The sequence below is a fragment of the Lemur catta genome, chromosome 2 (assembly GCF_020740605.2).
Source record: "Lemur catta isolate mLemCat1 chromosome 2, mLemCat1.pri, whole genome shotgun sequence".
Classification (NCBI taxonomy): domain Eukaryota; kingdom Metazoa; phylum Chordata; class Mammalia; order Primates; family Lemuridae; genus Lemur; species Lemur catta.
In genome coordinates, this window is record NC_059129.1 from 61,765,317 (window position 1) to 61,789,606 (window position 24,290).

At 34.4% G+C, this 24,290-nt stretch overlaps 1 protein-coding gene across 1 annotated transcript in view; it reads left to right on the forward strand.

Moving 5' to 3' along the window:
- The window catches only part of FAM83B (family with sequence similarity 83 member B), a 75,256-nt gene that overhangs the window by 15,565 nt on the left and 35,401 nt on the right, over positions 1 to 24,290 (forward strand). Inside the window, exon 2 of the mRNA XM_045542222.1 lies at positions 3,246 to 3,749. Coding sequence (XP_045398178.1) covers positions 3,294 to 3,749 — 456 coding nt within the window. The 5' untranslated portion in view covers positions 3,246 to 3,293. The remainder of the gene's footprint in view (positions 1 to 3,245; positions 3,750 to 24,290) is intronic.

The following is a 24,290-nucleotide window of genomic DNA, read 5'->3' on the forward strand; positions in this document are numbered from 1 at the left end:
CACTAATCCAATCTCCATTTTTATAATCTTGTCATTTCAAGAGTGGAACATGTAACCAAATGAAATTATGTAGCATGTAACCGTTGGGGATTGGTGCTTTTTCTCTCAGCATAAGTCTCTGGAGATTTGTCCAGGTTGTTGCCTGTATCAATAGACCATTCATTTTACTACTACTAAATAGTATTCCACAGTATCAGTGTACCACAGTTTAATACTCACCTGTTGATGTTTGGGTTGTTTCCAGCTTTGGGCTATTATGGATGAAGTGGCTATAAACATTCATGTACAGGTTTTGTGTGAAGATAAGTTTTTATTTTTCTTGCATAAATCCCAAAAATGGAAGTGTTGTATTGTATGTTAGTTGTAAGTTTTATATATGAAATTGCCAAAGAGTTTTCCAAAGCAGCCAATGAATTGAAATCACTTTTTTATGCCTTATTTTATAGCTGTGTATTTGCAGAATTTACATTTGGAATTTCTTCTAGCTACAAATGACCCTAAATATTCATTATCAAGTGTAATTTGCAATGCTTTTGAGGCCTAGATTTATAAGGAGATTTTTTTTCTGGAATGAGTCAGTTAACTAGTAGATAAGCCTAGTGGTCTGCTCAGCTTTTATATCATAGTGAGATTTTATTTTTCTCCTTAACTCTACTTTGTACAATAAAAGAATATACATAGTAGGGGTTTTTAATAGTTATTAATAAAATAATGGCTTACTTTTATATATTAAAAGAGCACTTGATTTTGTACTTGAATGAAACCCTCCAAATGTTCAGTGATTGAACTGTTGAGAATGCTATATTTATTCTGTAACTAAATACAGGTGATATTTTATTGCAATACTCATTTATGCAAGTGTCATTACTTTGTTTTCCTCTGATAAAATTTGTTTGTAGATGGTTCCTTCACAAGTATCCCTTGTAAACATCTCTTGTGATAAAGGAGTCTTGGAGTGGCTAAAGCTTTCCAGCAGGACAATATCGAGTGTATTTATCAGTCTTAACTCATGTATATTATATCTTAACTTCATTGCTCGTGGCTGTTGTATTTTTCCTATAGTATGTTTTTCTGCATGGCATCTGGCATTACTACTTGATTAGTCCTATGTTTTACTTTTTTCTTATTTCCAATTTTTTTCATAATTAATATTTCATTTATGTCTTCATGGTTTTATGTGCTTTCATAATCCTTTTGATCTCTATGATTTCTCAGTTTACACATAGTTCAAAAATGAATTGTTTATAGTTGTATTTATTTGCAGATATAGTTCAGAAATTAGTAATATTTTTAATGTACTTTATGCATTTTAACTTCCAAATAGGTAACAGATGTTTAATGTCACATTATAGGAATTTGTAAGTTAAATTTTAAAAAATAAATTCTCAGACAACTTAGATTGTTTATGATCAACTAGTAATTCCCTAGACTTTTAACAATTATGAGTTATAGATGTGATTTCTAATGTAGTCACCAGATGCTTGTCTCTTTATGGGCTGGAATTATCAAATGAAAACTATACCTCGCTAAACCTTGGGAAACTATAAGCATATGAATTGATTCTGTCAAGTGAATACAGACCTTATTTGTTTGTTAAAAATGAGCATAAAGTGCAAAAGAGAACTTTAATGAATGTGGTTGATGGTTATTAATTAGTGGTATATCATGCATATGAATGCAACTTGGTGAAGATTTCTCAAAGTTGGCACTATTGACATGTTGGGTGGGATTATTCCTTATTATGTGTGGCTGTCCTGTGCTTTGCATCATGTTTAGCAGCATCCCTGGTCTCCTTGCACACAAGATGCCAGTAGTCCTCCTACAGGTGGTTACATTTAAAAATGTCTCCACATATTGTTACCTGGGGAGCAAATCTCCCCGGTTGAGACCAGTGAACTTGAGTGAAAGGTAATTGGGAAGAAGATGGCACCTTCTTCTACAATGATTGAGAAGTTTATGAAAGTTTCAGCATGTGTCCTTGGTACATATCAATAGATTATTAACTTTAATTAGATAAAATAAATAAATTTATTTTATTTTGGACAAATGATTGAATGAATAACATTGTGTGGACATTATGATGAATGAAGTGTGAGCTTGGATAGACAGATTTTGATTTCTAAGGGAAATTCCCAAGTTATCTTTGAGTCTTAAATTTCTTCATCACCTATATGCTGTCAAGTAACCAAATCTCAGAGGTTCTTTCTTTGAACTGCCTCTTGAGTAGTCTTGTCACTTCCTCACTGGGTGTTTGAAAGCTGAAAGAGTCTCCTAGCTACCTGTCTCTCCTTTAGTCCCCTGCTACTGCTAGACTAATTGTTTTAAACACAAGTTTTGTTGAATCACAAAAATCTCTTTTGTTCTTCCATGCCTGACTTTATCTTGTCTATTCAACTTTATCTCCAAATCCTAATAAAAGGAACCTGTTTTCCAGCATGCCAAGTTTTTTTTTTTCTTTCTCATTCCTGAATATACTAAGCTCATATCTGTTCTGTGCTTTTGCTTGTTTTTACCCTGGTGTGGGATAAAGGTATTTCTTCTTGGCCTGATCAGATTCTTACTCATCACCCCAGGTTCACCTAAAGCCCACCTGCAGCACAGGGCTATCCAAAACTCATTTACTCCATACTGGTCTCAACTTGCTTTTATTCTTAAAGCACTGAATCCAGGCATTACTCATTTTGGCTCTTAGCAATACATGGCTTTGTTCAAAATATAACTAACAGTTTTGTGTGTACAATTTGTCTCTTCAACTAATAAGTTCCTGGAAGACAAGTGTTTCGTGCTTTTTACATTTCATCTAGCACATTATTATAGGTATAACATGTACTCAGTAGTGACTTGTATAAATGGGTGGCTAGTCATTGATTGTATTCTAATTCTGTTTTAATACCTAAATGGTTTATAGCAACTGATAACAACACATGTAGTCCCAGATTAAAGTTAAGAAAGACTTTCTGGATGTCAGAGAAAGAAGGTGTATTATCGTAGGTGAAAATTTGAAAGTAGAGACACCTTGGAAAAGGAAAATCAAACAGCAGTCTGTAAAGGAAATCTGTTTAGCTTATTTGTGTTAGATATGTGAATTATGGTGCTATTAATGTCATTTTGGATATGAAATATATGTCATTTTGAGCTGTTAGTAATGGAAATGAATAAATGTAAAAGTAGTAGTTGGCATGTATCTTAAAACATTTGATTACAGAATTCTAACTGACCTTAATTTCCTTCTTTTCAAACACCAGATACATCTCACTACTGCATGAATGGACATTTGAAAGTGCCATAGTCAAATGCTTGCGACCATGGAGACCTCATCATTGCTTTCTTCACTGAACGATGAGTGTAAATCTGACAACTACATTGAGCCGCACTACAAGGAATGGTATCGAGTAGCCGTTGATACTCTGATTGAATATGGGTTAGAAGCATATCAAGAATTTCTTGTCAAGGAACGAGTCTCAGACTTTCTAGCTGAGGAAGAAATTAATTACATTTTGAAAAATGTCCAGAAAGTTGCACAAAGTACAGCACATGGTACTGATAATTCCTGTGATGATACCTCATCTTCAGGGACTTACTGGCCTATTGAGTCTGATGTGGAAGCTCCAAATCTTGACTTAGGCTGGCCCTATGTGATGCCTGGACTCTTAGGGGGAACCCATATAGACCTCCTCTTTCATCCACCAAGAGCACACCTACTTACAATAAAGGAAACTATTCGGAAGATGATAAAAGAAGCCAGAAAGGTAATAACATTCTATTTTGAAATGAAAAATTTGAAACATGTACAAAAGTGCAGAGTGGTATAACAGATATGTATATTAATAAAATAATCTCTGTATGTATAACATAAATCTGAGAGAGTGGCATTAGGTCCCTGTTAAAGGTCGAGATTTTCTTCTCTTCTTAATGTACCCAAAAGACCTTCCCCAGAAGGCTAAGGTATATGGGCTGGGTATAAGGTGCTTTGACACTTTCATAAATTTAAAACACCTACATTTTTCTTACTCTCTGAAAGGAAACATGTTGGTGGATCTGGTGAAGTTTTCCTTGTTCTTAACAGGACTGAGTGCTAATTCTTGCTTTGAATGTTGTATGCTATTAAACCATAGGTTAAGTATTTCCTGAGTTGTATGGAAATAGTATAAAATCAACTTGATAATGTAAGATTCTAAAGTAAGTTCCTGATATATTTAGCATTTTAAGGCCTTAGTGATCTTTATTATATATTTATATTGTCTTATACATCCTATTTTAGAACTCAAAACTATAGAAATTTTCTTTTAATCATTCAATAAAAGTTATTGAAAATTTTCTTTGTACTCAGCAACATGACAGGCACTTTATAGAATACAACAAATTCCCCAAGCTCAACCTAGAGTTTTAAAATGTTATGGACAAAAGGTTTTGATTTTTAGCTTTAATAAATTGTCTATTTTTTTAGCTACAAAGACTAGACAATAGAGAAATTTAGCTCTAAGAGGGACCTCTGGATGCACATAGATATGACATTGCTTTCTTCTGTGTCAACAAGACACAGAAATGCTTGAAAAAGCATGCTTTTATGAAGTACAGAAATGTAAGACCCTTGAAATTTGCTGTGACATGGTAGTTTGCAAGATAGGCAACTAAAAGCCTAGCAATCATGTTAGGGAGACACAATGTTCTGAGGCTAATGTCAAAGGTAGACTTTACAAAAATAAAGTGATTTTTCCCCAAACCTTTTGAGCCGAAATAACCTGACTTTTTATCTGTGTTAACTTCTTTAGCAGTATCATGTTAATAAATTCTAATCTACTCCAATTGTTAAAAAATTAGCTATGGAATCTGGCACACAGTAAGTGGCCAAACTTTTATTGAATTAATTGAACTGTCAATTCAATTTTCTGAATTGAACCATGAGTATTTTTTAAACTATACTATCCTGTGCTCTCTGAACAAATGATACAATTGTATTTTGTAAAACAACAGAACAAAATTCAAGAATAAATATGAGTCTTTATAATTGCAAAATAATAAATATCAAGTACTAACATTTGCTAATTTCTATTTGGGGACACAATATGCTTTTGAAACAAAATGTTAAAGGAAAATTGAAAAAAATACATCAGTGAAGATTAAGATGATTATTGTAGTAACTTTGTAGTTATGTATTCATCAGCCTACACCATAGCTAGTTTCCTTTGGGGCATTGCATTTCTGTGATGTAAAATGTTCATTCAGGAGCTATCATAAGTTTTTTGACTAGCACTCACTGGAAACTATTAGTCATGGCTGTTTGATGTATGTTTCTCACTAATCTGTCAGCTATGTATTTAATGAGTGTCTACAAGTAAGTATCCTCTACCTGGTCATTGTCTGCTGGGAACTCCCACTTGAATTAGCAAGCTGAGGAAATTAAAGTCTATCCTATAAAATAGTGATCTAATGTTCTGCTTCTCTTCCATAAAATCAAAGTGGCATAAAATAAAAAAGAATTTTACTTTTATTTGATTTATATACATATATCTAAGCTGAAATCAAAGAAATAATTTTAGATCTTGTAAATTGAGTATATTGTAATTGAATATAAATCATAACAGATAACTTAGTTGTTGGTTTTTAAAGCATTGGAGAATGTGCTAATTGCTCCCCAGATGCAATAAATATTGAGTTCAAACTGGCTATATATGCATGGAATGTATATGTCTCAAGTATTTTGGAAGTTTCTTCATGTCACCATGTTTATATAAAGGTTTTTGAAGGATCAAGTATTCTGGAAAAAAAGTTATTGACCCCGTTTTTTAAAAATTAAGATTTTTTATCTTATAACTGGAAAAACTCCGTGAAAACTTTTAAAAGGAGAAGAGCAAATATTATGAAATAGAAGCTTGTCAGAACACATTGTTTTTTAAAGATTAAATATGGTTTTCATGACTGTCATTTACTCAACAGATAAATCACATTATCCTTCAGAATCAATGGAAGCCTGGTAGTCATCAGGATAAACTTTGGGTTTGAACCCATTTCAGAGGATAAATTATCTTTATTGGTAGCTCAGTGAATTGTCATCCCCACTATAAATGGGATGATCTTTTTTTCATAAAGTGTCTGAAAAATATATATTTTAGTAGGGGTAGAATAAAGTTTCTTGCCTGCACATTTCTCAGGGAGATTCTTTTGGTAATCAACATTGTAAAACTCTGTGGAAATATGAGGCCAAACAAGTAGGGCTAGGAACCAGCAAAGCAGAACCCAAGAATTGATCTCAGATAAGAATTTAAATCCATTTTCACTGTTCTATTTGCAGTTGAGATAAGGTACTTATGAAAATAAATGCCATTTTGTGGAAAAATCTTAAATTAATGAAAAGACTCCAAAAGCAGTCTGCTTAGAGGCCAAACATTTGAAGTCTGATTATAAGCACCAGCTTAACCTTCCAGTCCCTGTGAAAGGAATTAAAAATGATACTGTATTCCATCTGTCTTTACTGGAAATATTTGAAATATTTTGTGTTTGAATTTCACTAATTTATATGCTCTTATTTCTAGCTTAAGTTATATAGAATCCTAATCATTTTGTTTTTATAAGCAGAACGTGATCTTTATAGTATTTCAAAAGTCTGTTGGTTTTTTCATTAATTTTATTTATTTTTGCCAATTGTCACTTAGAAGTTGTTTAGAGGATATTTTTCCTTTCTTTTACTTATTTTTGCATATGTTTGCTTGTTTTGTTTGAGAATTTTCCTTTGGGAAAATCTAATTATAGATAATATCTTACTTGTACCCTAAAGGGACATAATCTAATTTACTGGCTCTTCCCCCTACCCCACCCCTTTCTATTTTTCAGTATGTTGTTGACAGAATTACATTTGGGTCAACTTTGTAAAGTCTGATAGTGTCTAGCAAGACTTTTCCCATGTAATTATTTGTCTCCCAAGAAGTGTTCCCAAGATGATATATGCATATATTCCTAATTACTGTGAACTCCCCTTATGAAAACATCCCCTCTAATTACTTAAAAAAGTCATCTTTCATTAAAGTAATTTGTTTCCTAGCCACTCAGTGGTACATAAAGTTATAACTTTGGATCTAAATGTTTCGCCAGAATGTTGTTTGCATCTCTGTTTCCTAATTGTAGGCTAGCTTCTTTTGTGAGAAGTGAATCTTACTCTTGTGAAATACAGAATCAAAAAGACACATAAGCAAAAGTCTAGTGAGAATTAGGGCAGAGTAATTCTGTACCACATCACCTGAGTTCAGGGCTGGGTTCTTCCCTGAATCACTGTTCCTGGGTGTGTCTCTTATGGCTTTGGGAGTTATTAGTAATATAGAGAAATATTAACTCTTGATTGGCCCCACAGATGCAAAGGGAAAGAGGAACAGATGATGGGGACTCTTTCCAGGAGTCAGCTGGTGTTATAAAAGTACTCCCAGAGGCTTGGTCACCAGGACTCTGCACTGACTGTGGCATTAAACGGGTCTTTGCACCTCCCCAGGCATCTTCATTTATTTAGGGAAAGATATGAAGCAAAAACCTTTTAGTATTTTTTAAATCTAGTGTGCCTACCCAAATCTCTAATATTTCTTACCAACTTAAGATTATTTTAATGTGTTATATGCCTTCCTAAATTAGTTCTTGATATGAACGATTTTTATTGTGTCATGGCATGTTACTTCCATCTGTATCACTTTCACTTTGCAACCATATCCTGCCCAGCTAAGTGACATTTATATATTTATCAGTGCCTTCTTTAAACTAAAATTATCTCTGTCCTAATATTCCCAATTTTTATTAAGAATTTCTTCTCTGCCCTGTCCCTGTTGGCTACTCCCACTCTGAATCCTTTCATTCTTTGAATTTGAGTCAAAATTAATTTTTTTCCAGGAAATATATTTTGCTTAGTAAGATTTAATGACCTTACTATTCTGTGACATTAATTTGAATATCTATGAATAAAATATTATATACTAATATATATTTAGGTTTGAGTGTGTATTTATGAGAAAGAATGAAGGAGGAAAAGAGAGAGGGAGGAGCAGGAAGGAAATATGGAGGGAGAGAGGAAGGGAAAGAGAGGGAAGAGGGAAAGTTGCAGAAAGGAAGAGTAAGGGAATATGGGAGGGAGACAGGAGAGAAGGAAGGGAGGAAGGGAGAGAGAGAGAGAGAAAGAGAGAGATCTTAAAATTGCACTGACTTCACTATGCCACCTTATTGCTGTGTCTGTGTGGGAATACTTTGTTTATGCCAAACTCCTGGTGCTATGCAGAGAGATAATATGTTCTATGTTTTTTTCAGTTCATTCATCTGCTTGCTTCCTCCACTATTACCAATAACCTTGATGATATTAAGTTGCTTTTTTTAATGCACTTACTTAGAGAGTGGAGAGAGGAAAGAAGGTGCCATACAGGGACTTTTTAACCTTATTGCAAGACAGTTTTGTGCCTCCTTGATTGATTTGATAACTTCAAAAGCTATAGACTCTTTTTTTTTTTCTTTTAATTGTCCAAATTCTATTTTTTTTTTTAAGAGGCATCATGGAATGGTATGAAGTCCCTAAATCTTAGAGTCAGTAAGGGCTGGGTTGAATCCCAGCTCAACCAGCTCTTCATGTTAGACATGACAAATGCAATCTCTCAGAGCTTTATCTTCCCCATCTGTGAAATATGCTAATACTTCATAGAATCCTTGTGAGAATTGAATGAAACAGCTGACACATATAACACAACACCTACTGTGTTATTTAGCACCCTGTGAGTGGTACTGAGGTTCCTCCTCCCTTCCTCTCCCTCTTTTCTTCCTCCTCCCCTTTTACTTCCTTCCCCTTCTCCTACTTCTGTATTATTCCTGAACTTAATTTTGTAAAAAAAAATCCATCTGTTTATATTTTTCCATCATTGTGATTTGGCATTTGTTCTTTTAAAGTGAGAACAATCTCTGACCAAATTTAGTATTTAATAAGACAGTATCTTACTAGGAATATCAACTAAGATTATAAGCTATTTTTCCTGAAAAGACTTAAACATATTTCTCAGTTATCATAATGATTACGTATACTTCATCAGTTGCAGAGCAACACAGTGTTTTCCAAATTTTATTGCTTAGAAGGTTCAAACTGGGAAAATAGTGATTAAAGATAAGTATGTTAAAAAATAAGACCTACTGTGCAGATAGTTCAGATTTATATATTTTACATTCAGGGTGGGCAAAAAGGTATCTTCCTTTGTGGAAAACTATTAAATGTTGAAGAAAAAAATGCTAAACCATGGTTTCTTACTTGAAGATTTGAAAAGATCCAGAGCTCTGATAAAAAGCTAAAGGAGAGGGATGTGTTCTATAGAGCAAGAGGAAAAAAATGATCATTTCTTTTTCATCTAGAATTTAAAAAATAATTGTATTGAATTTTTAAATAAAGACATTATGAAAGGGTTCCATATTTACGTAAAAGAATAAGATTTTGTAAATTTTTAAAGTCCATATTCATTATAGACCTCACATCTTAGTATCAAAAGTTGGCTAAGTAACTCTTAGGCATTATTACTTACTGAAATATTTCTGACATAATTCTAAAGGGGACAAGGATAATTATTTAATGCCTACCCTAATTCATCCTTTTAGCTTAAAAATTTCTAGTTTAGTGATAGTGGTGCTATTATATGCTTTGTGGAAGCAAAAATTCTGAAAAGTATGAAAACACAAAAATTTGTATGAGATCTCCAACCTGGTTGCAGACCAAACTCATTAGTAACTTATAAGTTTCAGATGTTTTAGTCTATAGTATATGACCAGGTAAAATCTAAATATCATCCATGATTTTTATTTTTTAACAGATTTTCACTTAAAACTTGGCAATTTAAAAAGGAGTTTAGCTCTAAAAAGAAAAAAATGCAGTTACTTGTAGGTGACAGTAAATTTATCAGAGACTTTGCCTTATTAATAATCACCTGTATCTCTATTAATAGTTGGGAAGAAAAAATTTAAAATGTGAATTATATAGAAGTACATATGGTTTATCTGATTAACAGAAATGTTTTAAGTCCATTTTCTCTAATCAATTATTACTCTTTGATACTCTTAAGTTCTCTTTTTTCCAAAATAAGCTGTGAGAAACAGTTCCTGTGGGGACTGCCATGGAGTATACAATCTCTCTACCGTACCTTGAGGGATTGTTATCGACTATGGCACAAGATTTAGTTCTGTGTATTCTGGGATCTCTGAAGTATAATGCTTATTTATTATGATTGTTTATGTTTACTCATCTTCTTTCCTGTCACAAGTTTAAAATAAAAAACCAAATGCTTATTTAGTTCTTTAATACTTATCGATATGTGTACTATTTTTCTGATGACACACCTTTCTTTAGTAGTTTGTTGAATCGGTGAAGCTAATTGGCATCATAAAACATTATCACAAAATACTGAGCTTTTCTAATGCCTAAATAACACCTACATTCCAGAGGGTTAGAAGTTAACAGTTTTATAGACTCAGATGTTTTCAGGGCTAAGCTGGGAAAAAAACTCTGCAAAAGAGAAGGAGCAGGTGGTATTCCAATAGGGCGTTAAAGGGACATGGGCAAAGAGGAGATAAGTTGACTTTAGGCTTCTTGTTCAAAATTATTATAGAATTGATCAGCTTAGGATCTTAGGTACACATTGAGGCATTTTATCAAAAGTTAACTTTCATGAGAATAAGAGCGTATTACTCTCCTTGTCTGTCCTCTCAATGATATGTAAAATGTAATGGAGTTTGCTGTGGGAGCCTTTTGAGATGATGAGGGCTGTAACACCAGACTGACATTGTATTTAAAGGATTCTGCCTGCTCTTCTATGGTTGCTACAGATCCATCATGTGGTGTATAGTTTTATATCAATCATTGGTGTCTTTTAACTAGTCACTCTTCAAATTATCTTGAAAAAATTGGTTGACTTTTATCATCAGGACTGGAGCTATCACGTGATTTTGAGTAATGGATTTATATTATATAATCTAGTAACAATAGCAGGTAATACAGTTTGAGCACTTATGTGTCAGGCACAGTGCTAAGCCCTTTACAGGCATTATCTTAAGTTGACCTTCACAACAACCCTGTGAAATATGTATTTTCATTATCCACATTTTACTGACAAATCTGCTTTCTTATGATAGATATGACCTCAGTAAGTGGTAACGGAGCGTAGTAATGATCATAATTGGAAAATAGTAATGACCCAACATTCCTAAATGGAAAAGACCTGATTGAGAGGGTCTAGCATTGAAATCAGTAGGTGGAGATGTGGAAACATTGGTTTCCAAATAAACAACGTACAAGGACATCATTGGGTTGTTACTAGAAGTCCAAAGTAACTCACCTGGAACTGACAGGTTATGATAAGTAAATGAGGTATAGTACCTAGAAGGCAGACCAAGTCAGGAGGTACTGAAAAGTAATGAGTTCTCTGAGTTCAAATATAGGGGAAATTTGAAGCAGGAAGAAAAGGACAGTCAGATAATGAAGTTGTCCTTTGGTTTCTGCTGGCTCAACTATGAAGGAGATTAGTTGGTCTTTCGCCAGCCTCAGATTAAAAGTATGGCAGACCATTTATTCATTTAGCAAATATTTATTTAGTGCCTACTGTGTGTAAGGTACTGTTCTAAATTCTGGAAATATATATGAGAATACCAAAGAAACTCTGCCTGCCCTTAAATGAAGCTTACATACAAATGGGAAGAGCATAATAAATAAGGAACACAAAGGAGGAAAAAAACAAAGCACAAATATAGTTGGTTAAAGGAAATTAGTAGTGGTAGTGGGAGGTAGTTTGCAATTTTAAAGAGGGTGTTCAGAGTAGGCCTTAAGAAAGTGACATTTGGGCCAAGATTTGAGGAAAGAAGGACTAGGTCGTGCATATATTTGTGGGCAGAACACACCAGACATGGTGGAAGCTTTAGACAGGGACATGGCTTCTTGTTTGTTAAAGGAACAACAAAGAGGCCCATTGCTAGGCCTAAAAGAGCAAAGGAAAGATGAGGAGAAGATGAGTTCAGAGAGGTGACACAAAAGCCAGACATTGTGGGTCCTCATCGGCCATTATAAGGAACTTGGCTTATACTTTGTAAATTGGGGATCCACTAGAGAATTTTGAACAAAAGACAGGCATGATCAATTTCAAACATGCTATATCTTAAAAGGATACTTTTAATCTGACTGCGGTATTGAAAATTGACCTTAGGGCTATAAGAATGAGCATATCAGAGACTGTTAAAATAATTCAGGTGTGGGATGATGGTGTCTTAGCTGGTCAAGGTGGTGGCAGTAATGGCTAGGCTTTGGATATATCTTGAAGATAGTTAAATGTGAAGTATGAAATAAGTTAAAGGTTATAAGATGACTTAAAAATTTCTGGCCTGAGCGATTGGAATAATGGTGTTGTCATTTGAAGTTGGCATCAGAGACGTCAAAGTTGGGATCAGAAAGCAGACACAAGGAGTTATAGGGGTCTTTAAGTTATCACTTTCACCACAGCCTTGGGATGGTTGACCCATAACCCTGCCACTGAGACCCAGGCCACAGACATGTCCAGGTGTCTCTAGATTAGGGTTCACATTAGAACTCAAACACAGTGACTGGACTTGGAGAACAGTCCTAACCCTGAGGTCCTAGGGGAGAAACAGAGCTGGAAGTAATTTCAGATGCAAAGGAGTGGGTAAATACCGAGTATGAGATAAGAACAAGACTGATTAGATGCTAACCCAGGACCTAATAAAACAGGAGATTATCTACCCTGCTAAACAGCAGAACCTCCCAACACTTAGTCTTTTCAAACAAACTTTACAGGCAGTTATTACGCAATTTCCCTATGCTGGGTCAGCTGAGTGAAAGACACAGAATAAGAAACTGAGCAAGTGTCACATACGCCCCTTTTTTAACAGGCCTTTTGGGATGAATAAATTTTGAACAGTAGGAGATGTATGGTGGAGAGCTTGGCATTTTCAGACAACAGGGAATGTGGGAGAAGTAGAATAGGGCAGGAAAAAAGGGAGGCAGCAGGGTTGTTGAGAGATGTTGATTGAAGCCCACTGGAGAGGTGCTTCCATCTGACTTTGTAGAAGTGAATGGTGGGGAGTCATGAAATGTCTTTGAGTAAGACAATGATGTCATCAAACCTTATGCTGGACATATTAATATCTTGGTTAGTTAAAACATGGAGAAAACTATAAAGCAGGTTGTAACAGGTGTTGGGACAATAGTCAACAGCAAGCTAGCCATAGGCGGAAGCTGACTAACGTTGACTAGAAAACGAAATGTCTTGAAGTGAGAATATAGCTTCAATTTCCTTCTGGAATACAAAAAAGTATAACTACTTAATCCTGTATCTTAAGGAAACTGCTTTTTTTTGTCTTAAAGCTATTTTAAGATGTCTTAATTTTCTGATTTTAAGTTAATAAAATTTATTTCTGTGCAAAAAAATTTCAACCATATACACATAGTTTAATTCTATATATGCTTATTGAGTCCTTGCTGTGTGCATGGCACTCCGTTTTGTCATACAAATGGAAAAGCGAACACTGCAAGTGATTTAGCGTCTAATATTTGAGGGATGAGATGAAAGATTTATGGGAAATAAATAAGTAAAATCCTGTGGGTGAATGAGCATCATCCAAATGACCTATGTATTATAAAGGGTCTGGATTTTTCTTTCCACCTTTTTACTCTATGGTTTATCAGAAGATTATAGAGATACTTCCTGAAATTTCACAGTAGAAAAGTTATGATCCAGATAAAATACTTACAAAATATTTGCTAGCAAACATGTTACTAGTCTAACAGATGTATATATTAAAGATCTATTTTTTCTTATTATCAGAGTACATATATTCTTCATGGAAAATAGAGGGAAATACAGAAAGGGTTAGGGAAATAAAATTTAATCATAATCTCCCAGTAGAGATAATCATTGCTACTAATGTTAGAAAATTTTCTTCCCTGTTAAATAGATGAACAGAGAAATACATGAACACACACAAGTATGTGTACATGTATTTTAATGCCTTATTTAAATCTCTGAAATAGAATATTCATATGCAATATACTTGAGATCATGTTACATATAAAAAAATGCCTCCTGTCTTTTTTCACTTAGAAGTTTTCCTATAGTAAAATAATTGATTTCCTGTTTTGAAATGCAATGCTATAACAAAATAGGGGGCAGCAGGAGTTGCCTTGTCTATAGGGAATTTGAAAACAATAATAAGATTGACTAGAAGGCAGTCTGCTTTTTGCTACAGCATGTGCTGCCAATTGTAAATAATATCAGTGATAATGTACTTCTCCTCATTCCCGCTACCTCTACCCATCTCTTACTCATCTCCCTACCCCTTGGTATGCCAGTGCTGATATGATGAAGTTCTCATAGTAGTAATTGTTTACAAATAAAAAAAACCTCATAACTGCTTTTTATAAAAGTAAGAAAAATTAGTAAGGGTACATTTTCTTTCAAAAGTGAATATTTTCCTTTGGACTATATTAATTTATTAATCACATTTTGATTTTTTACTCCACAAACTCAAACACAAGCAATATTTTGAACAAGTAAATAAACATAAAAGGCAAAAACATTGACATTTGGCTAAATATCAATCCGATATGTGCTACTAAAAAATCCATAATCATGAAAAAAAATCAGTATGTGAGTCATAGTAGTCATATTTCAGGTTGCTGAAATCCTGGAGCAATTACTGGAAAAAAAAAAAATTGAGATTTGTGACCACATAGTCTTTTTACAAATGGGCCCTGAGAAATTAAGAAAGTTCAAAAGTCTAAAGTTATTCAACTGATTAGTCACTGTAAGGACTGATAGTATTTGGGCATGTGGACTTCTGAGACTGTTATAGCAAGCTGCTTTTCTAGTGGGAAGAGAGATACAATTTATTCATTAATGACACTAATAATATGTTTAGTGCTATGTGCCAGGCAGTGTTCTAAGCACGCTATATGTACTAACACATTTATCTTCACAATAGTTCTCTAAGACAGGTACTTCTTTTGCCCCCTTTCAGAAGTGAAGAACAAAGAAGTGAAATGATTTATTCTAGGCTTTAGAAGTAGGAAGTGGAAGGTCTGGTGTATTTGAGCCCAGGTTGTGGACTCAGGCATAGCCTGCTGGGGTTTTTAACCCTTGTAGCACAATTAGCTCTGATAGACCACTCCAGGCTGGCATGATGCAAACCAGCTGAATGCTCATGACAACCTTTTGACCAGGTGCTATTACATTTGATTCCTGGTTATCTGCCAGATGGAATCCAATTCATACGCATGGCATTTATGAGGCTCTTTGTGGGGAGGGTTCTTACCTTTGTGCTTTATCTCCTTCTACTCACTTCCACTCCAATGCTACTGAATTGCCATCCTCTGGGCCTCCCATGGTAGAAGGCATTCCTTCCTAATTTTGTACATGATTATTCCTCTACTTGGAGCATCCTTTACCATTTTTGGCATTCCATTCATCCGTTAAATTTTACTTGTTTGGGGAAGCTTCAATCAGTTCCCTTATCAGACTTTGATTACTCATCCTCTATATTATTGTCACCTTTGTACTTCTCCTTTGATTTTAGATGAGATATATTCTCCATTTTGTCATAGGACCCATAAATCTTCAGTAATATTTTTTTCTTTTTTCCCCTAAGTTATCATCTTTATAAATTGATTTACAGGAATTTTTTATGCTGTATGTGAATTCTTTGTCAGACACACGTTGCAGATATTCTCTATGGCTTTTTCACTCCAATAATGGTATTTTTGATGAATAGAAGTTCTTAATTTCAATGTAGCCCAATTTTTTAATCTTTTTTTTTAAGGTTAGCTATTTTTGAGTTTTATTGAGGAAATATTTGCCTACCACAAGATCAAGAGAATATTCTCCTTTATGGCCTCTAGAAGTTTGTCTTTTTTATATGCAAGTTTATAAGTCCTTTTGGTATTGATTTATGCATATGATGTGAAGTCAGGGTCTATTTTAATTTTTGCATGAATATCCAGTTGACCTAGAATCATTTATTGAAAAAGTCTTCTCTTTCATGCTGTATTGTAGTGTCAGTCTTGTCATGACTCAAGTGACCACTTATATATGGGTATATTTCTGGACTCTATTCTGATTCATTGATTTATTGGACTATCCTTGTTCCAAGACCACATGTCTCAGTATAGCTTTATAGCAAGCCTCTATTTGGTAGTAGAAATCGTCCAGCATTGTTCTTCAGTGTTGCCTTGGCTGTTCTAACTCATTTGCTTTTCTATAGGAATTGTAGAATCATCTTGTAGATTTTCAGAGAACAAATAATGCTGGGATTTTGTTGGATTGCATTGCATGTATAGAATAGTTTGAGTAGATTTCAAATTCACAATATTGAGTCTTCCAATCCATGAACTAGGTGGATTCTTTTATTTAATTACTTATGTTTAATTTCTTTTTGTAAGATTTTATTGTTTTCTGCATATAGGTCTTGCATATCATTTGGTTGCTTTATTCTTAATTTATTTTTATTCTGTTGGAAATGGTACTTTTAAAATTTTCTGTTCTAGTTTTTTTTTCTTCTTTACTAATATATAGAAATATAATTTTTTAATATATTCACCTTGGGTTCAATGACTTGATATTCACTTATTAATTTTAATAGTTTATGTATAGATTATTTTGGATTTTCTAGATATATCATCTGTAAATAATGGTAATTTTATTTTCTCTTTTCCAACCCATATAACTTTTAAATCTTTTGATTACTTTAGTGCATAGGCTAGGTGCTCCATTACAATGTTTAATATAATATTAAATGTAAATAATATTTGCTATTCATTTCTTAAAAAGAAACTATCATACATATAAAGGAAGTTCTATTCCTACTTTGAGTTTTTGTGATGAATCATTGTTGGTCATATGATTCTTCTCTTTTATTCTGATAATTTTTGAAGCTACATTAATTGATTTTCTAGGTATATATCACCAGTGCAATCCTGGAATTAATTTGGGCTGGCTGTGATATATTATTCTATTTATATAAAGCCAGATTATATTTGCCAATATTTGTGCATTTTGTGTTTATGGTCAGGAAAAATATTGGCTCATAATTTTCATTATTTTTTACTAGTCAGTTTTTAGTATCACAGTTATGCTACTCATATAATGATTTCTTTCTTTTTTTTTTTTTTTTGCTGCTTATTCTCTGAAAGAGTTTGCATAAGATTTCTACCTTGAATATTTGGAAAGATTTACCAATAAAGCCATTTGGGCTTGAAGTTTTCTTTATGAGTAGATTTTTGATTCCAGGTTTAATTTCTTCAGTAGATTAAAGACCATTCAGATCATTCAGATTTTCTCTTTTTTTTTTTTGCTATTCATTTTGGTAAGTTATGTTTTTATAGAAATTTGTTCAGTACATCTGAGTTTTTCGTATATATTCACTTAAAATTGTTTATAATACTGCCTTTTTACATTTTTGTAAAAGCAGACCTATTCTAATTCAATCAACAGAAATTTTAGGATTTATTTACACAATTTCACAGTAGCAGAATCCCTGGAGCTCAGTCACAGATTTCCCAGAACTTAGTTTCACATTAAAGTGTAGGTCCACATTGTTTTATTTTTAAGAGTGAGATCGAAGAAATTGGGAGTCCAAACAAGTGCTTTAAAATAACACTGCAGGACATGTGACCCAAAGAATGCACTCATCAGTCACACCTAATTCTGAGGAAAATTCTTTCCTCAACTCCAGAGGTAGAAAAAGTATGTTCCTCCCAACCCCCTTGTTACTGCTGAAGAAACTGCTGCATACTGCTATCACCTGTGTATCAGTACATTACGTTTATGTGATCAATGAGAGGAAACAAAGATAAGATCAGTTTAAAAAATCGCATGTTTATCATGTGGCTTAACATTCAAAACTGGAGTGAACCTCTTGTTCCCCTTCCCTGGATAATTCCCTGATGCTTCCTTCCTGGTAGGGGATGTTAAGGGTGAACGTCCCACTTTTCTAACGTCAGAAGCCCACTTTCAGCTACCCTTACTTCTAATCTGTTTTCTTGAGGGAAAATAAAATCTATGATCTTGAGCCACCTGCAATTTTATTACTTTAATTTTTATGCCTTTAATTTGTATTTATGGTTACTTCTCTGCTCCTCTCCAACACAACACTCCTTAGAGTGAGTTGCTTGCCTCCATCCTGCTATTGTCTCATGCTGCCATTCTTTATTTCTTATTATTTCACTCTTACACATTTTTTAAGAAGTACTTTCCATCATGTGTCTCTACTTCCTTACTTCTCTTTCCTCCCAATCCTGCAGTCTGAATTTCACTTTCCTTCCTCTCCTAACCTGGTGTCTCAGGTTACGGTTGTCCACACAGTCAAGACATGCCAGCGACCTTTTCATATCCCTTAGTCTCTTCTTCTCTGTAAACACTGTCTGCCTTTAATTAGCTTATAATTGCATATTACTCTCTCTTTGTTCTTTTCCTCTCTCTCCAACTGTTGTTTCTTAATTTTCTTTGCTCTTTATGGAGCTCCTGAAAGAGAATGTTTCACGATTTTTATCCTTGGATTCATTCTCTCTTTACCTTTTATTCCTTATTGCTGCTTTCTACTGCCATACTTTCGGCCACTATTGCTGTTTGCAGTCCTGGTGTGGCCTGTCCTGAATGTCAGCCTATAGTTTAGCTGACAGTCCAACATCTTTACCTATATGGCCCACTGGCATCTCAAATACAACACGTCCAAAATAGAAGCTAGAAGTTTAAGAAGCTCACTAAACGTTTTCTCCTGTTTTCTCTCTGTTAATGGCATCATTACATTCTTCGACATCAAAGCCTCAATACCTTGGAATCAGATACGATTCTTTCCTCTCTCACTACAGACCCTCAATTTTGTCATCAGGCACTGGGTTTTAGACTTTCACCCTGACTATCTCCTCCTAATGCTCTCTGTTGCTACCACCCATTTTCTGCCATCGATTTTTCACGATAAACTACAGCAGTCCCTTTAACTTACCTTGCTACACAACAACTCTGCTTTCTCCGGGATTCCTATGGTCACTTGCCTGAATGATCACTGACTATGTCATCTTTTTCTGATTATAAACCTCTGTATCTTTGCAAACTACAAGTTCCACAGAAGTACTGGCCTTTCTAGATTTGACGTAACTACTTTTTCTGCTTCTGATCTTTTCCTTTACCCTTCCCTATTCCAGAAATATTCTTCTTAATCTCCACTTGTTAATATTGTATATATTTTTGAACAGCAAATTTAAATGTTACATGTGATAATTTTAAATTATGTCCACAACTCTTCAACAGTCCTCCTTCCAAAAGGCGGAGCCTGCTCCCTTCCGCTTGAGTGTGGACTGGGCTTCGTGGCTCCCTTCTGATGGATAGAACTTAGCAGAAGTGATGCCATGTCTAGGTTACAAAGGTCTCATTCTTCCCTCTTGCTCTCTCTTGGATTACCCACCCAGCTGGGGGAAGCCAGCTGCTGCGTCATGAGGTCACTCAGCAGCTTATATACAGGCCCCTGGGGTGAGGAGCTGAGACCTTCTACCAACAATCATGTGAATGAACCGTCTTGGGAACAAATATTCTTTCCCAGACAACTTTAGATGACTGCAGCCTTGATTCATAAGAGGCTCTGAGTCAACACCGCCCAGCTAAGTTCCTCTCAAATTGCTCATCCACATAAACTGTGAGATAATAAATGTTTATTGTTTTAAGCCATCAAGTTTTGGGGGTAATTTTTCTGCAGCAATGAATAACTAAAACAGTGTATTTTCTAGGAGGTCTGATCTCTCCTAGTGAGTTGATACTACTCCTGAGAATTCTTGATTTACACCGTTGACATGTTACTTGTCACAGTCTATTTATGTTGTGGTTATTTGTTAATACATTTTATGATTTGGTGTGTTAGGGCAAATTTTGACAAGTCTATACTGTTTAATAAACCCTGTACATACGTAAAAGCTTAAGATAGGAGCCAAATTTCTGGTATCTAGTCGGTCTCTACATATTTTGGGAGATTTTTAGGTGTGAATGTTTACCATCACCTGGTGGCTCCTAAAAGACAGTCTTATCATCATGAATTTCACATTTCTGATTATGATATATATCTGACATATATGAACTAATTAAAGCATTATGATTCTACTAAATCAAGTAACATACAGAGCCAGTGTCTACATTAAATCCAAGGTCGAATACATTATTCTTTTTTACAAGAACCTTCTAAAGTTTTGCACCAAGGGGTCTTGATTGCTAATATTTATATTCAGAGAAATATAAAAGGAGCCTCCAAAGAGTAATTTATAGTGCACATATGTTTATGTGTCAGGCTTCAATATATTTAACATTACAGCCATCCTAGTTTTCTCTATTTTGAAAGTGATTTGACATTCTAATCACTTTTAGGTATTATAAGCACTAAAAGATAATTGGTTCCTTCTCACCTTATTTTAACCTGAGTCAGTATGTTTTATGGTAGTCAAACAACAGTATTATTTATTCCATGAAGTACGCTGTGTTCTTTCCTGTTTGGTCTTTTATGTTTTTCTATAGAGGGTTAATTTAAGGATGAGGGAGAAGCGTTCTTTCAGGGCTTATATTTAACAGCGTGACTTTTGTGCTTTAATCACATAAATGCTGTATGTATGTAGCCAATGGCCTTCAGTAATTGCAGTGTCCGTTGATTTAAGTGGCTCTCCAAGTGTTCCATATCTAAATCAGGAAACAAAGGGTCTGACAAGAATTTGCATACTTAAGTCCTAGTATCTTTTTTTCCCTGATAGAATATAGTAAGATGGTACAGGTGGTCTATTTAGATTCTGATCAATCTCTTGATTTTGTTTAGGGTCACAGTCTCATAGGTACATTGGGAAAATATAATCTACTTTCTGTAACTTAACATATAGGTATAGTGTCTGCCAAGAAAATGCACACACATGCCATGCAAAATGTACAAATATAATTTATGCAGGTGTCTTATACTTGTGAGAACATGCTTAAAGAGATTTTAATTAAGTATATGTGTCATCTTAGGGAAGCTAAATAGAATTCTGCAGGAGTTTATCCTCAACCTTCTGGTGTTTAAATTAACAAATTTTATTTTTTACTGGAATAGAATATAAAACCTTAAGCTTTTTTGTTTAGTAGATGACATATTGGGAAGGGTCACAGGCCCTCAGAATTTGGGATTCAAATACTGAATTGCTTGTTTGGCTCGAAAAGTATTAGAAATAAGCAGGAGCAAATCTGATGGTGTGTCTTTCAGAAAGAAACTTCAGAATGCACAGATGTCTGAGGCAGGTTGGCGTAGTGGTTGTGAGCACAGACCCTGGATCTGGACTGCCTGGCTTTGAATCTCAGTTCTGTCACTTAGTTTTCATTATGCACTAGGTATTATGCTGCACACCTAAGAGTATTTCACTTGATCCTTAAAACCAATTGTGAGGTAGGTATTATTTTTCCATTTTTCAGATAAAGAGATTGAGATTTCAAGATAAATGTAGTGGATCCAAGACTGGAACCTAAGTCTCTGACTCCAAAGCCTAGGTCTTAACTCGTTTATGACCAGGGCCTTTGAAAATACTTTAGTGTGTGGACTGTGTAACTCAGAAGGAACGTGGGAAAACAACGTCATCCAAAACCTGGATAAGTGAGAAAGAAGATGACAAAAAAATGTTGAAAGAATTATTAGTATTGAGCATGAAGAGAACAAATTTGGCTTAGCTGAAACAGCCATGTTCTTGGGAAGGTAGAAGGATAGAGTCAATGCTATTTCAAAGTCCCTTTAATTTTTATTATTTTAGCCTTGCATAAAATTCTATTATGCTTCCTTTAGACTTGTACATTTCCTTTCATAAGATATGTGTCTTTCTTATATCCTCAAGTAGATTTGCCAATTTGGTCTGGCTTTTACTAGTTTTTGTTTGTTTGTTTTTTACTTTTACAAGCAATATGCGTTCAAACACATTGGTTGCATTGGAGTACTTAAACACACACTCACATATCAAGGCATTATATATTCTGAAAATAAATGTAAATTCATGTTCATAGTTCAATAACATAGCACACAACATAGGTTAAAAACAAAACAAAAACAGGAAAACAACCACTGATTAAAATAACTTTATTAATTGTTTATACCAAAAGCATAATCCTAACATCCTACTTTTCTGGATTTGTCTGCCTTTACTGTAGTATCCATCCACCTAGAATGATGCAAGAACCAAGAAATAAATCGTCTAGTCTAGAGCATCCAAAATAGTTGTGATGATAAACAAAAGCTTGCTTATTGGTGGAAAGGCCTCCTGGTCCTATTCCAGAGCGCATTTACCATTATTTCATGCACATACACAAGGAGGTAAGCTCCTTGATCTTCTTTCCAAACCTAGATCAGATTACAAGTATCAAATTAAAACACAAGAATCCATGCTGACAAGAAAAGAAAGTGTTAGTTTGACATCTAACAGAAAAACAAGCAAGAGAAAAGCTATGAGATTCATGCAGAAGAGTACCATAAGCACAGCAGCACAAGTCCCTAGAATATAGTGACTGCCACTCTCAGTAGCCTTTAAAGTTGTCATTGTCTTAGAGTACACTTAAATAACACCAAATTTAAATTATGTTCTGTATACTATTTTTGAGAAGTCAGAGAAGAGTATTTTGTATTTAAAAGTGAAAGAATGAAAATGACAAAAATATTTTGGCACTTAAAGTCATATTTCTACAACCAGCAGGAAAACTTACCTGGTTTGAGCATATACATGGTAGCCAAAATCTTTGGAAGGAACTTCTTCAATCAACATCAATTATATGTGTTGAAGATTAAGCACAATTGGATATTATAGTCAGGTCTAGATTCTTAGAAGTCATACTGAAACAGTAAGAATATAAAACAGTAGGAAAATATATTTGGCAACATCCTTGTTAGTATTTAGGTAGAAGTTTTTTCTGTTTCCTTTGCTGGAGTCTTCTTTTTTATCCTTGCTGCTGCTGCTGTTATTGTCACTGTTACATTCTTCTCCTTGTCCTCTCTCTGACGCCCTTTAAGTTACTACTTTCCCATAAACCTGGGGATAGCTTTATCAGCTAATACTTCTGCTATGCTGGTATGGCAGTAACTCATGACGTGACCTAAAAGGGAAAAAAAAATACCATCTGGATAGCAAGGAAACCACAGATGGGAAAGTCATGGGTACCATGATTAATCTAAAGCCATATTTATAATCTCCTTGCTGATAATGAAAGCCTTGATTGCATTGTTATATATGCACAGTAGTTTAATTGTTACAAATAGGAAAGCCCTTAAAAGACATTAAAATTTCTGACATTTACTTATATTTTATTCTCTGCAAATTGAATATAGGGACAGAGAGCTCAGAAAATTTTCTTAGAACTTTTGACAGACATCCCAATAACAATTCCCATCTGAAAAAATCTGTAGATGTCAAAAAAAAGCAAAACAATCCCAAAACCTCACTATTAAGTTAGCTGTCAAAGTCAGGTCAAAGTGTTTAATCTTTCATTTGGTAGATTTATATTCTGGAATTTCTTAGTCACACTTTCTTTTTATCTGAACTAGTAGGATAATGATTCAGTAAAAAAGAAACGTAAGCAACACTAAGATATCTAGCAGATGAAGAATGAAACAGGTCACGTGGCAGTTCACAACAGCAATGCTTTTGGCAAGCAAGTAGGGATTAAACAAGTATCAAATAGAAATAGTGCCTGAACTATTTTCTAATCAGCAGCCTTAAGACTTAAAAAATTTGAGTGTTATAATTACATGATCAAGTAAAACAATCAATTATTTGAGGCAAAGAGAAAACCTGAATGATAAGGAAAATATCTGAATTACTATACATTTTTAACTAGCATTAGCAGAAATTTCAAAGATTATATCATTTATACTCCTTGCTTGTAACATTTCATTTCTTCCTCTATTCAGTTGGTCTTGGGGTGGCTAATGATATATTCTTCCTTCTCTTTGGGGCATTTGGCTGAAATTTTTGGGTTAAATAGGGTTTTCAAGGATCCAACATAGCTTTCTCTGTATTTTCTCTTAGAATTAATGCCTGAGAGGAACAAGGAGCTCTGGCATACTTGAACCTCCTCGGTGCTGCTTTCTGATCCTCTTCTCCCAATCTGTGTCTAGCTCAGAAAGGAATTCTCTGCCAGCCCCACAGCAGTGCAGGAATAACAGGATTCCTCAGAATACTCATCACTAGCCCTGTTCAGATGGGAAGCAGGATTGGGTTGTGCTCTACACTTTTTGGGGACTCAGAAATGGAGATAATG